Consider the following 15,442-nt stretch of genomic DNA (forward strand, 5'->3'; position numbering starts at 1 on the left):
TATAATGGGAATTAAGAAACATCAGAGATATTCAACAAATACTCTGTGTCTGTCTTCACAGTAAAAGACACAAAAAACAGCAAGACTGGGCAACTTAAAGAAATCAGAAGAAGTAAAGAAAGTGCTGGAATAATCAATGGAACTAAGTGGCAAACAATCCATTGAACTGGACGACCTACCTGCAGAGACAGTGGACATATTGGTTTTGCTCTTCCAGAATTGCTTTGATTTTAGAACAATTCAAGGATTGCAACACAGCAAAAACAACCCTGCTATTCAAGGAAGAAGGAAGAGCAAATAGGGAATCATACACCAGTTAGCCTAATGTAAGTAGTAGGCAAAAGGCTAGAGCCTATTATTAGGCATGTGGTAACAGAATACTTAGGAAATGATAATATGATTAGTCAACATAGATTAACGAAAGGAAATTCGTGTTTGACAAATCTGTTAGAGTCTTTTGAGGATGTAACTAGTAAGATGGATGTAGTGTATTTGGATTTCAAAAAGCACTTGATAAGGCGCCACACAAGAGGTTATGTGACAAAATTGGAACTCAAGATTGGGGATAGTATATTAGCATGGACTGAGGATTGGCTAACGGACAGAAAACAGAGTAGGAATAAACCGGATGTGTGTGGGTTGGCATGCTCTAACTAGCAGGGTATTGCAAGGATCAGAACTTGAGCTTTAGCTATTTACAATCCATGATAAGGACTTAGATGAGGGGACTGAGTGTAACCTCTCCAAGGGCAGGATTTTACATGCTGGCGAGCAGGGCTCGCTTGCTGACATGTAAAATGACGCGCCGTGATGTAGGGGGAGCTCCCGACGTCACCGCGCCCCATTTAAATTTTCAGGAAGGCAGGGGCGCAGCGAAATCAGCTGCTCGCCAGCCGACCTGTCAATGGCCAATTGAGGCCATTGACAGAGTCAATTATGTAATTAAAGGACCTGCCTGTCCAACCTTAAGGTTGACGGGCAGGCTAGGAGCCCCAGTGCGAACTAGAAAATGCATGAAACCTCATCCACGGGCGGGATGAAGTTTCATGTAGGGTTTTGAAAATTTTAATAAAGTTTTTTTGAAAATTATGGACATGTCCCAACTCATGTGACATTGTCACAAGGGGACATGTTAGGGAAATTTTATTTTTCTATTTTAAGGTTTTTGACATTTAGAGCCGATCTCCCTGAGGCCGCACTTAGCACGTGCGTGAAAGAGCGCACTCTTGACTTTGGAATTTCCCCCCCCCGCCTGCACAAGAAGCGTATAGCACTTCCCTGTGGACGTCACGCTGGGCTGGCCTTAATTGGCCTGCCCATGTATGCGTTGCGCCTCTGATAGGGGGCGCCGATCGGAAGCGCACCTGTGCGTGCCCACCCTTCAACTTCCCCCCCAACGGTGGGGGCGGGGGGGGGGGGGGGGATTCACCCCCAAGTTTGCTTACAATACACAATCAGGAGGGAAAGTAAGCTTTTGGTCCAGCCCCAAGGAGGAGCCTGTCACACTGTGGGGATGCTTCCAGACTGACTGTTCGATGCAAAATCTTGCCAGACACAAAGAGGTTGCAGAGGGATAAAGATAGGCTTAGTGATTGTATTTCATCTGCCAAGTTCTTGCCCAATGGGGTGGAAGTTTTATGTTAACCACTTTAGCAGGAAAAATAAAAAAACATATTTTAAATGGAGAGAGACTGGGAAATGTTAGCTTCGAATAAGTGGGACAGTGGCAACATTGATACAAACTTGGCCGAGTGACAGGAAACAGAGTGCAATGGTAAACAGTTGTTTCTTGGACTGAAGAAAGATATAAAGTGGTGCTCCCCAGGGGTCAGTACTAGGACCACTGCTTTTCTTGATATATATTAATGACCTAACTTGGATGTGCAGGGCACCATTTCTAAATTTGCAAATGACACTAAATTTGGAAGTATTGCGAACCGTGAACAGGACAGTGATAGACTTCAAGAGGACTTAGACATGTTGGTGGAACAGGCAGACATGTGGTAAAGTGATATATTTTGACAGGAAGGAGAGGCAAAATAAAGGATACAATTCTAAAAAAGGTGCAGAAACAGAGACATGGGGGTATATGTGCATAAATTGTTGAAGGTGATAGGGCAGGTTGAGAAAGTGGTTAAAACAGCATATGGGATCATGGTGTTTATAAATAGAGACATAGGGCTGAATTTTACGCTGGGGGCAGTGTTCCCCAGCCCTCCCTCAACTTGGTCTGTCACAATTTAATGACATTGGGCCATTAATTGGCTTGAAGCAGGACTTCAATGCACATCAGGGAGGAAGTCCTGCCTCCAAGAGCTGCCAGCCAATTAAATGACCGTTCGCTCTCTGGTCCCAGCAGTGCCACGGGAATGGCAGCCACTGCTGGAACTGCAGCAGCTCTGACTGGCAACAAGGGCCAATCCCTCTCACTGCCGTTAAAAATCAAAAGTGTGGCAACATGAGGCCCTTGAGTGGGTAAAATTGCTGTGGCTTTCAAAAGGGAATTAGATAAGCAACTGAAGACAAAAAAAAATGTGCAGAGCTACAGAGAAAGGATAGGGGAGCGGGACCAGCTGAATTGGTCTTGCAGAAAGCCAATGAAGACTCAACGGGCAAATGGCTTCTTTCTGTTCTGTAACCATTCTATGGTTCATTTAGAGGGACCTAGGTGTCCTCACACATGAACCACAGAATGTTAACTTGCAGATACAGCAGCAATAAAGACGACAAATAGCATGTTAGCTTTTGTTAAAAAAAGATTTACAGTGTAAGCATAAAGATTTACCACAATTATAGAAGACATTGGTGAGGCCACACCTGAAGTAGTGTGTGCAGTTTTGGTCTCCTTAACGAAGGATAGCTATACTTCCCTAGAGGAGTGCAACGAGGGTTCACTAGGCATGCTTTTTGGATGCAGGGATTATCATATATTGTCAGAAGAGATTGGGGGATCCCCAGAGTTTAGAAGAATGAGGCGCGATCTAATTGAAACATATAAAATTCTTACAGGGATTGACAAGGTAGATGCTGAGAGTGTGTTTCCCCTGGCTGGAAAGCATAGAACATGGTGTCACAATCTCAGAACAAGGGGTTGACCACTTACAGATGAGACTGAGGAGAAATCTCTTCACTGAAACGGTTGTGAAATTTGGAATTCTCTGCTCTAGAGACCTCTGGATGCTCAGTCATGGAGTATGTTCAAGCCAGAGCTCAATAGATTTTTGGATACGAAGGGAATTAAGGGATATGGGGACAGTGCGGAAAGGTGGAGTTAAGCAAGCTCAGCCATGATCTTGTTGAATGGTGCTGTAGACTGGAAGGGCCAAATGGCCAACTCCAGCTCCCTATTTCTTATGTCCTTACTATTTCTTATGTCCTTATATTTCCATTATAGATCCCTATGTCCACATTTAAAAATGGATACTACCTGTGTAATTTGTCACTGTAATTGCACCCTTCCACCCATCTTAAAAATAATGAAGCACTTCAAATGGGAACTGAAAGCTCTTCTGGTCTACTGCAAATGGGAACTAAAAGCTCTTCTGGTCTACTGCAAACTTACCTTTAGAATATGATAAAGTCTAATTATGTTGGAATTATTTCATAACATTTCATCCTGTCATCTGAATGAAAAAAATACTTACTGATGTACTCCAAGAACATCCCAGTCCTTTCCCATATCTTGGGGTGTAGCCAATTTGTTAATTATGTCTGGACAGAGCTCCATCAGTTTACAGAGTAAGGACCAACCTGCCTGATCAAAGAAAGAAAAAACACATCCAATGAAGCATATTACCATGAAGAACATTAACATACATTTGTTCCCATTCATTTTACCCTTTGTTCACAATACAATTTCAAACCTGAAATACACAATAATTCAACAATAACTTTAGCAAGATGGAAAACTTCATAACAAAAGTCTCTAAGAGTTTTGGTAGAATACAATTTGGACCATGGAAAAGTTAAAAGGCCACAGCATTCAAAAATCCAAGAGGATAACGTATCTTGTTTTACACCTTAATTGAAAGCAGGGCTGAATCTTTATCAGGACATGCTCCAAGAAGGATGTTCAAGCCATTTAAAAAGAACACTGAAAAATATATCAAGGTAGTTTAAATACAAGTTACAAGAAAGGAAGAAAAAGTGCCTCTTCCATTTTAACCTTGGCACTACAGACGTTGGCCCTTAACTTATTTCAGAACAAAATTGCAATACTTTATAATAAATATTGGCTTTCCGTTAAATTTGATTTCTTAGTTAACAACATAATCCTTAGATTCCTGGCAGCTCCAGGGAAGCAAAGACATAGTGAACAATTCGGCAGGAAAATTGAGCACTGAATGCGTTCTGGAAGTCCCCCCGCCACCGCCCCAAGATTCCTTTTGCTCAATTTGCACAACAGGTCTGTGGTAGCTATGGAAGTCAACAAGCAAAGGTTAAGTGCTTGCTTCTTTTTCGCTCAATAGCCCATTCGAGAAAAAGGCTGCTTATCTTCCCTTGTAAATGGCAAACAGGTGAGGGAGAGAGCATATTTAATAAGGCATTTATGTTAAACGTTTTGTTGAATAGCAGGGAGATGCCGTCTTTCAGATGAGAGGATGAGAGGTTACATCCAGGTCCTGCTTGATATGATCCGTCAGTCGTTAGGATGTACTGCCTACGAACCTGCCATCGCATGGGCACCGAAATTCATACACCACATTACTCATTTGTGGGGTAAGCGGAATGTCTTTTTAGCTTGATGGCAGCATTTTGTTCATGGAAAATACCACTCATGTTGCCAGTAGATAGTAGCAGCATGAAATGGCTAGCTTCACCCGTTGCTCAAATTTTTGAGATACCTTATCTTTCTAGGGCAATGATTATGCACAATACACCACAAGCAATGATCTGACTGGGGTAACCATTATCCTACAGGATAGCTTTGATGCATCCTGCTTCAGCGTCAAGCTTCCATGGTGAGCAAATGGCTCGGGTCCTATTTACAAGATTGTCGATAAGTCCAATCTTATTGTGCATGGAGCTGTAGGAATCCCAACACACAAATCCGAGCACCTCCCTTCAGCTGTTCGCAATAGGCAGAGTACTGACTGTACTCAACCAGCCCTTGCTTGCAAAACTCAGGACATAATGTCTAATATTAGATGAGATTCTGCAATTTGGCAGTACCTGTTAAACAATCCCGAGTATGCTAAGAATTACACTAACGACCAATTTAAGATCAGTCAGACTCACATTATGGTTCACTTACTCTTGCTAGATGCTACATATATTTCACACGCAATGACCTGTCCTCTGCAGGCAAAAGGAATACATCCAGAGTATTGAATGTCCATATTTTTGGATTAAACAAAAGCATGGAGAACAATAGAGTCATAAGGGTCTACAGCACAGAAAAAGCCCCTTCGGCCCATCGAGTCTGCACCAGTCAAACAAGTACCTAACTATCCTAATCCCATTTTCCAGCACTAGGCCCATAGCCTTGTATGCCATGGCATCACAAGTCCACATCCAAATATTTCTTAAATGTTGAGGGTTTCTGCCTCTACCACCCTTTCAGGTAGTGAGTTCCAGATTCCCACAACCCTCTGAGTGAAAAAATTCTTCCTCACATCCCCTCTAAACTTCCTTCCCCTTGCCTTAAATCTATGCCCCCTGGTTATTGATCCCTCCACCAAGGAGAAATGTTCCTTCCTATCTACCCTATCTATACCCCTCATAATTTGATACAGAATTTTATTTTGAACATCACCAGAACTCAAGAAGACAAGTAAAGTCCTTAAAAATGTGCAGTCAAGCAAAATGAAAAATCACAATTACTTACACAGTTCACAGACAATATCTTAATACAACTCACCATCAGACTATTACTTGAAGAAAACACTGGCATTTAAATAGTGCCTTTCACAGCCTCAGGATGTCCCAAAGCACTTTACAGCCAAGTAAATACTTTTGAAGTGTAGGCACTGTTGTAACTTAGGAAACATGGCAGCCAATTTGCACACAGCAAGTTCCCACAACCTTCAATGAAATAATGACTAGATAATCTATTTTACTGATAGTTGAAGGATACATACTGGCCAGGACATCGAGCTTCCCTGTTCTTATGCAAATAGTGCCATGGGATCTTTCATGTCCACCTCAGAGAGCAGAAGGGGTTCTGCCGAAGGGCCATGAAGGCTCGAAACGTTGGCTGATTTCTTCTCCGCCGATGCTGCCGGACCTGCTGGGTTTTTCCAGGTGGTTCTGTTTTTGCCTCAATATATGTCTCTTCCGAAACATGACACCTCTAACAGTGCAGCACTCCCTCAGGGCTGCATTGGTCAGCCTAGATACTGTGCTCAAAGCTCTGCAATGAGAATTGAACTGACAATCTTCTGACTCAGAGGTGAGAATTCTACCACCGAGTGCAGGCTCATTTAACTCCTAAAAAAAACTGATATTGAAGAACTGATGTTTATTGTTATGTCTTCGGCTGCTTAATTGTTGCTATGCTTGTGTAAGTTAAATATTCCTGGAGCATGTACACGAGAATGGTACATTCATGCTTTGAATAAACAATTCATGACATTAACCAGTCTTTGATTGAAACCAAGTCTTTAGGGAACTATTAATGTGGTAACTATGCTGGTCTTGCTCAATATGTAATGAGGAATGGATGATTGACAATTACTTCAGTGTCAAGAATATAGTCCTAAAGAAGTCATAAAAGTACAAACTGCACAGCATTTCTTCATTTTCCTTCCAAACATTGGGTCTGGGGATATGCGTGCAACTCATCTGTGATGCCAGCATGGCATAGACAACATACAAATGTGGGTGCTAACCTCAATGTTGCAATACATGTGCATCTCTTGGCCTGATTTTTGATAAGGGATATTATGTGGGTTTTTTCACAAATTTGAGGGGGCAGTTTTTAAACTGATTAATTATCCAGTGATTTATTGTTGGAAAAGTAAAATCTGATTTTTCATAATCCCTACTTATCAAAAATATTCAATTGGCGTGTAATCAGTTTCAAAGATACTAACCTGTGTTTATTTTTAAGAGACCTATCAATTCAGGTGACATTTAAAACCAAAATGAGAGAATTACACTTGAGATGAGCAAGACATGGGAGGTTTGAGATTGTATTGAGCTAGAAATAGCTGACAGCAACCCACAGGCCAAATGTACACAGCAGGGGGTCAGGAAACAGATTGCATATGCCCAGTACAAAATGCCCAACAGGCAAAATGAAGAAAATTGAATAACTGAATCCAAAATACAATATTCAAATTTCAATTGACATAATAATTGTCAGCTAAAAATAGCAAACAACTGGTAGGAAAGTGTAAAGTGGGATAGTTACAGTAAACCTTCCAGCATAGTAAGACTTTGATCATAGTGATAAATGAGTTCCAGCTATAGTACACACCCTTATCCTCCAGTCACAATTCAAAAACATGGACGTGTCTAAGAAAGAAACTATCAGATCAGCGGGTTTATCAAATAACAATTTTAGCAGTGGCGATAGGTCCCTGATGCATTCTCCATGGCAACGCCTCAAACAGAGTCAACTTGCTAACCAATCAGCACCCTTTGCTCGCACAATATTAATTGTTGCTTCCTTTGAAATTTGGCATTCTTGCATCTGACCTGTTCAGTACAAGATGAAAGCTTCAACAGCATGATTCCTTTTTCAGCAATATTCAAGTTTTGCACTACCACGCGACTATTTGAACTTCATATCTTCTGGTAGTTTGTGTACAGACAATCATAACATTGCCAAATTGTTGTAAAAAGCCAAATGGTTCACTATTGCATTTCAGGAAAGGAAACAATATCTGGTTTTGCCTACATATGGCTCCAGTCCCACAGTAGATGGCTGATTCTTAATGTCCACCAGTGCTTGCTGCCACCTCTCTCAATGAGGGAGCAAATGAAGATAAAGAGACAGCCTCAAATGATGTTTGTTTTGCATGTTCTACAACTATCCTGATTTCTTTAAAAAAATAAACTCAGGCAGTTTCCTGCACTTACATTCAAATTCTATCAATTGAACAGAGCCAACAAACCGCCTCAGGAAGTTCCTAATCAGTAGAAAATTTACAGCTGGTAAACTCTCTACATTATGTCATATGCAGAGCTCTTACGTTGCTGCAAAAGGCCAACTGTGGTGCTGTTCATGTAATGTCAGGTATAGTGTACCTACAAAATAACTTACATGTCTATTTAAGTATTCTCAGATCTTATCTCATTGGAGGAGTGACAGTAACAGAAATAAATAAGCTCTACGTTGAGTCCACGTCCGGGCTACTTTGGCAAGAACAAATTTACATTGAGGCGCACACGTTGTTGGGGACAAACTTTTTAAAGAGTAAACTTTTTAAAGAGTTGGGGAGTGAAGAGGCATGCGTCATTTTCAATGACTTGCAAAAGTGACATGCCAATATGTCCACATGGTTGAGACCACTTAAGTTGTGAAAAATCAATACATGCAGCGGTTCTTGTGAAAATTTTGCTTCATTAAGACTGAAAAACAAATGGTATCGATCATTTTAAAGCTCTTACACTGACCTCGGATGGTGAAAGCAAAACTGAACCAAAACAAAACTACTAACTATTCATTTGTACCAGTCACGCCATCATCTTTACGTGATGTAAATAGAAAGTGGGTCATAGTAAATAAAGAAAAAGCCTACCTGTTGGATACAGGCAACATCGGTAAAGGATTCCAGAACCACCAGCAACGGCATGTGGATGTTCTTATTTCCGAACAAAATCGAGGCTGTTAAAGATGTAAACAATGAGGACGAGGTATCAAAATATGTCCGATCTGTCTTCCGGTAACGGATTTCTCTCTAAACTCTGAAATCAGAGCACACTTACCATTTTGAACGGTGGTGAGGAGAATCAAATCGTCCAAAATCTGAAGCAAAGTGTTGACTTCTTTCCCCTGCTCGACGTTTTGGAGACGAACGATGAGTTTTTTCAGGTTTTCTTCCAGTTGTTCCGAGTCCGCCATGGCGAGTCGACAGTTCTAATATTGGCCACTTTTCATGGTTAGACGCGGACAAAATCATCTGGTTGGCCTGTGACAGCGGCCAGGCTTTAGCCAGTCGGTTATTTCCGTCAGCAGTGCTTACGGCATGACTTGCTCGGACGTTCTGCAACAGCGGGGCGACTCAAAGTGAAAATAAAAAAAATGAGTTCGGAAAGTTTTCGATTGTAGGGAGTTTCCTAGCGGTGGCTTCAACACAGCACCAGGAGGGTTCTGCGGTTCTCGGCGACCTTGACTGCGCCCTTCTGATTTATTTTTTTCCAATTTATTTACCAGGCACCAGCTAAGCCCAGCTCTATTCGTTTCTAAAAATGAAATTCACATTGGTGTTATTGGGAAGTCCAAAGCCTCAAATGACAGGCCAGACCGTCAAAAAAATTGCAAGAGAAGGCCCTCCCTTTGCCGCAGCCACTGAAGGAAGTTTAGTAATTTGCCAAAACAGCCCGCAAACCCCATCACCAAATTAAAGTGCTACCATGAGTTATACTTTATCCCCCCCTGTTTATCACTTAATCTACCACTTGTTTGCCACCTTGTTCTATAACTTACTATTTTTAGTCAGGCTGTCTGACACAGGAAGGAACTCGTCACGTTTAAGAATCGTCAATTTGAGCGTCCCGTTCCATCTGTCGGGTTTCTGTTCCCCCCGTAAATGCACAAATCTTGATCTGAGCAAATAACCCAGACCGAAGTTCCAGTCTAGTGTACTGCACTTATCAGAGGTGTCACCTTGCCAATGAGGCATTGAACTAAGGCTTCTTAGCTGAACTTAAAAGATCCCATGGCATTATTTCAAACAACATGGGAGTTCTGCCCCAAGTCCAGGCCAGTATTTATTCTTCAATGAACATCACCTTAGAACAGATTATCATTATCTGCCACATATCCTACATGTCAACAGTGACTACATTTGAAAGAGAACTTTGTTGGCTATGAAGCATTTTGGGAAGGCCTAAAGTCATTTAACTGCAGCCTGTAAGGCTGTGTGTAAGAAACCCCCTCGGGAGAGGTGGGCTGCCAATTTAAATGTGTTAATACCTCATTCACATCTAATTTAACGGGTTTTCAACTTTAACTGCTGGCCTACGGGCTTCCTGTGCTCCCTGGAACTCGTCAGTGAAAACATGGAGGTCACAACAGCAACTGGGGCTAACGAGGTGAATCACATAATCTTTATATTGCAGAAAGAGGCCATTCGGCACAACGAGTCTGCATTGACTCTCTGAAAGAGCATTCTTCCTAGTCCCACTCCCCTGCCTTAATCCTGTAACCCTGCACATTCTCCCTTTTCAGATAGCAATCCAATTCTTTTGTGGATACATAAATCAAAAATAAAATGCAAGTTCTTATTTCCTCTAATATGTAATATACAGTCCAAACAGTTCATTTCTGTAGAGCTGAAAGAAAGTTATCAATTTTGTGATTTAAAAAAATACTATATGTTAGGTAAGGGGTATTATCTACCAGGGATGCTCAACCATTTGGAGCTGCAGGCTGGACACACGTGCCAAAATCAGTGAGTGGGCTGCATTTGATTGAAGCAGAAATATCAGTTTCATATCCATAAATATCAAGATCCCAAAAAATGTAATCTATATTAACAAAAAAATGCAAGATGGCTCATGCAGACAATTCAAGCCCTGCCCCAGCTCAACCACACTAGCCTAAACGAACATAACAGGGCTACTGATTTATCAGAGCCTGGTCTGATTGTCAGTAATGTGAAAGAGAAGTAAAACTAGAATATTGAAAGCATGGGGGATTTTTTAACTTCAAACATCATGTAGATTTTAGCAAAATACTGCGGATGCTGGAAATCTAGAACCAAAACAAAAATAGCTGGAAAAAAGATGTAGATTTTGGTGTGGGTTGATTGCTAAAAGCACTGAAATTGACAGTACAGCAGGAAGCTGCTGACTTCTACACTTAACTGCAACGTGTCAGGCTCTGTGTAAGAAACCCCCTCAGGAGAGGTGGGCTGCCAATTTAAATGTGTTAATGCCTCATTCGCATCTAATTTAATGGATTTTCAAATTTAACTACTGGTGTACGTGTTTCTTGTGCTTCCTGGAACTTGCCAGTGAAAGCAAGGAGGTCACAGCAGCAACTGAGGAGGCTAAAGAGATGAATCACAGATTCTTTAGGATAAAAGCAAAATACTGCAGATGCTGGAAATCTAAAACTAAAACAACGATTGCTGGAAAAACTCAGCAGGTCTGACAGCATCTGTGGAGAGAAAGACAGAGTTAACGTTTCCAGTCCATATAACTCTTCTTCAGAACTAAAGAGGAGTGGGCCAGGGTGTCCCGGAGGGAATGGACCCTACAGAATGCCGACGGGGGGGTGAAGGGAAGATGTGTTTGGTGGTGGCATCATGCTGGAGTTGGCGGAAATGGCAGAGGATGATCCTTTGAATGCAGAGGCTGGTGGGGTGAAAAGTGAGGACAAGGCCCTTGTCCTCCATCACCACCTACACCTCAACCCCCTCCCACGGCACCTTCCCATGCAATCGCAGAAGGTGCAACACCTGACCCTTTACTTCCCCCCTCCTCACCATCCAAGGGCCCAAACGCTCCTTTCAAGTGAAGCAGCACTTCACTTGCACTTCCCTCAATTTGGTCTGCTGCATTTGCTGCTCCCAATGCGGTCTCCTCTACATTGGAGAGACCAAACACAGACTGGGTGACCGCTTTGCGGAACACCTTCGGTCTGTCGACAAGCATGACCCAGACCTTCCTGTTGCTTGCCATTTCAACACACCACCCTGCTCTCATGCCCACATGTCCATCCTTGGCCTGCTGCAATGTTCCAGTGAAGCTCAACATAAACTGGAGGAACAGCACCTCATCTTGCAATTAGGGACTTTACAGCCTTCCCGACTTAACATTGAGTTCAACAACTTCAGATTATGAACTCTCTCCTCCATCCTCACCCCTTTTTGATCCCCTTTTTTCAATATTTATTTTTAATTTTTTATATATATTTTTCCCACCTATTTCTATTATTAATTTATTTCCATTCATTGTTTTATCCATCTTTTAGCCTATTTCAATTTTTTTTCCCACACCGTCCCCTCCCCCCACCCCACCCCCACTAGGGCCATCTGTCACTTACTCATCCTGCTTTCTACTCTTAATATCACCATTCGCACCTCCTTTAGCCAGTATCACCACCATCAACACCCCTTCGACCTTTTGTTTGTGACATCTTTTGCAATCTCTCCTTTGCCTCCACCTATTGCTGGCCTTCTATCCAGCTTCACCTGTTCACCTCCCTTAAACAGTATATGTTTCACCACATTTCTACTTCTCATTAGTTCTGAAGAAGAGTCATACGGACTCAAAACGTTAACTCTGCCTTTCTCTCCACAGATGCTGTCAGACCTGCTGAGGTTTTCCAGCAATCTTTGTTTTTGTCACAGATTCTTTACATTTGTTATAAAGTGGCAGATGATGCGTATCAGGCAGATCAAATCCACGAGGGAAACTTGATCATGTGGTCACAATAATTTTGCAATTTGTATTTTATTTCCAGATGTGTGCCTTGAATTCAATGGTAATAAGGCACCAAGACTTAGAGAGTTTTTACAAAATTAAATTAAACATTTATTAACAAAAGAAAAGATTTCAAGCACACACACCGGTCTACAATTACTACTATAATAATTCCTAAAACCCCTAATTAATCTGGCTTCCAGTTACACCTCAGTTAAGGTAATAATAAAAACAAATAGATTTAAAAAGACCCAAGCAAAGCCACACAATGCCCTGGACAGTTGAATTCAAAGTGAGTTTTCTCAGCTTTGGTTCCTGTTGACAGCAACTTGATGCACAGAGGCTGGAGGCTTTTCACACTTGTGTTAGATCTTAGAATGCCTTCTCCTCTTACACATAGCCTCATCTCCTTTATACATGTTTCTCCCTTCTTAATGCAAATTCCATTGTTCCAATATGTCTTTGGAACTTTACCTCTCTCGTAATACAAATCTTTCATAGTACTAATTTTATCAGTAACCTTTGGAAAAAATAAACACACTGTTTGGCTTGGCTTCTTCTGGCTAGGCATAGCATTTACCATCTCTTTGAAATTCAAACCAACCTAATTTATCTAAAAATGCAAATGTTCCTTACACCTCACATTCTAAAACTTTAGCCATATTTACGTATTTAGCATTTCAACCCTAGCTTCCTTTTTGATGACTCAAAGCCTCCAGACCAGCTGTCTCCAATTCAATTAAATCACACACACACACTATCCAAACCCCACTATTGATCTACATTTACAATAAATCACCATAATATTATGAACATTATTATATTTTCATGACAACATTGCAGAAGGAGGCTATTTGGCTCTTCGAGTCTGCACTGGCTCTCTGAAAGAACATTCTACCTAGTCCCACTGCCTTGCCTTTTCCCCGTAACGCTGCACATTCTCTGTTTTCAGATAGCAATCCAATTCCCTTCTGAATATCTCAATCGAAAATAAAATAAAGGCAGAAAACCCGCTAAGAACTGAGATCTCACAACTACCTCCTTGACTTAGTGAAAGGCTTTTGATACTTGTGCTGAATGTGTGCTTTCACTACTTTGGAGATAATTTCCACTACTTCAGCAATGATTTCTACTACTTTAAAAGTGATTTTCGCCACATTGGAAGTTACTTTCATTACTTTGGAGGTTTGCATGTCTGATTTTCACTTTCCATCTGTCAGATATCAGATCAGTATGGGTGCCACTTATTTTGCTTTACCTTGAACCTCACATTGGGACAAAGGTGAGCAGCAGCAACAACATTAATAGCAGCAGGGACATCAGCAACAGGAGCAGCAGCAACAGCCTTCCCAATACAGACCAGCGAATCCACAGGAGAGAAGGATAAGCACAGTGATGCAGCTCTCTGGAAGCAATGACACAGAGTACATAGGCAGAGGATCAACCTCCTTGACATGTCAGAACACTAGTCCCTCAGGTGCACTTGCAGCCTACTGGAAGAAGACCTGCTGACAAGTGAACCTGGTGGCCTTGCTTGGCAGGTGGTTGTCAAAGTGACCGTCCTCAAATTCTTCACTAAAGGCTCATTTCAGGGAGCTGTAAGAGGTATTTGTCCAATACCTTTGTCTGACACCCACAAATTCATCATGCAGGTGACTGATACCATGTTTATCAGGGCAGGAAATTTTGAGAACTGCTATCAATGAGACCAGTAAGAATGTGCAGGTGCTTGAGTTTGTAGTTCTGGCTGACTTTCCACAGAGACAAGCCGTGACTGACTGCACATATGTAGTCACCAAGATACCTCCAGATCACCCAGTAGTGTTCGTGAACTGTAAGTGCTTCCACCATCACCCATGTAAAGCCTGTGTTCAATCACAAGAATGCCATCATGCAGCTGTGTGCAAGATTCCCAGGGAGCTGCTACAATTCATTTGTCCTGCACCACTCCAACCTCCCTGAGTTTTTTGCACCTCAGAACAGGCTTGTTAGCTGACTCCTTGTGGACAAGGGCTGTCCACTTAAGACATCGCCGATAACACGTATGAGGAGCCCAAGCAATGAGGCCCAAACTTACCCATATATCGACGAAAAATAACTGAGCAAGTAATTGGGATGTTGAAGATACGCAGGTACTTAGATAGATCCGGAGGTGCCTTTCAATATGCACCTAACCAGGGTCTCGAGATTGATTGTTGCGCACTATTGCTCTGCACAACATTCAGCAGCGAGATTTGGAGCTACAAGAGGAGCAAGGTGAGCAGTGCATTAACTGTCCACTTGAGGAGGAGGAACATGATGTGAAAGAGGTGGTACGTGATTTGGTCATGGCAACACCTGTGGCCTAGGATGTCCAGGCTTCCCTCATAAAAGCATTATTGAGTTAAGTTGTGCCAGTGCACCTATCTGGCAGACACCTGCTGAACCCACTTGGCCTACCATCCTATAACAGAAAACATTCTTTCAATCAACAAAGCATCATGTAGTAAAGTACAGTTTCTCACAGACTTTAACAAGTTAATGCTGAAGCTTGACCAAAGTCAATGTACCAGAATGCTTTGAGAAACTGAGAACATTGTTAATGGGTAAACTTTTTTAACATTTGCTGATCTAACACATTTACTGGGTGACCTTTTGTGAACTACTGAAAAAAACAATGACAACAGTCTGAATGAGACTACTGTGACAATTAAGATGTCAGTATCTGAGATGAGGATAAAAGCAAAATACTGCAGATGTTGGAAATCTGACTCAGACTTGAAACATTAACTCTGTTTCTCTCTCCACAGATGCTGTCAGACATGCTGAGTTTTTCCAGTCTTTTCTGTTTTTATAATGAGATGAGGATGTGAGCCTTGAGTTCTGCAAAAACAAATTTCCAAGCTTTACAATTTAACAAACT

General features: G+C 41.8%; 1 protein-coding gene across 4 annotated transcripts in view; it reads right to left on the reverse strand.

Moving 5' to 3' along the window:
• Positions 1 to 15,442, reverse strand: part of lrrk2 (leucine-rich repeat kinase 2) — a 210,058-nt gene that overhangs the window by 145,310 nt on the left and 49,306 nt on the right. Inside the window, exons 1-4 of one of the 4 annotated variants that reach the window (XM_078553511.1) lie at positions 9,596 to 9,653; positions 8,875 to 9,351; positions 8,688 to 8,773; positions 3,645 to 3,754 (exon numbers count right to left, since the gene is read on the reverse strand). In XM_078553511.1, coding sequence (XP_078409637.1) covers positions 3,645 to 3,754; positions 8,688 to 8,773; positions 8,875 to 9,010 — 332 coding nt within the window. In that variant the 5' untranslated portion in view covers positions 9,011 to 9,351; positions 9,596 to 9,653. Of the gene's footprint in view, positions 1 to 3,644; positions 3,755 to 8,687; positions 8,774 to 8,874; positions 9,352 to 9,595; positions 9,658 to 15,442 lie in introns of those variants that run through there. The other 3 variants (XM_078553514.1, XM_078553512.1, XM_078553513.1) reach the window with 3 other exon arrangements.

This window comes from Cetorhinus maximus, chromosome 12 (assembly GCF_964194155.1).
Source record: "Cetorhinus maximus chromosome 12, sCetMax3.hap1.1, whole genome shotgun sequence".
Lineage (NCBI taxonomy): Eukaryota > Metazoa > Chordata > Chondrichthyes > Lamniformes > Cetorhinidae > Cetorhinus > Cetorhinus maximus.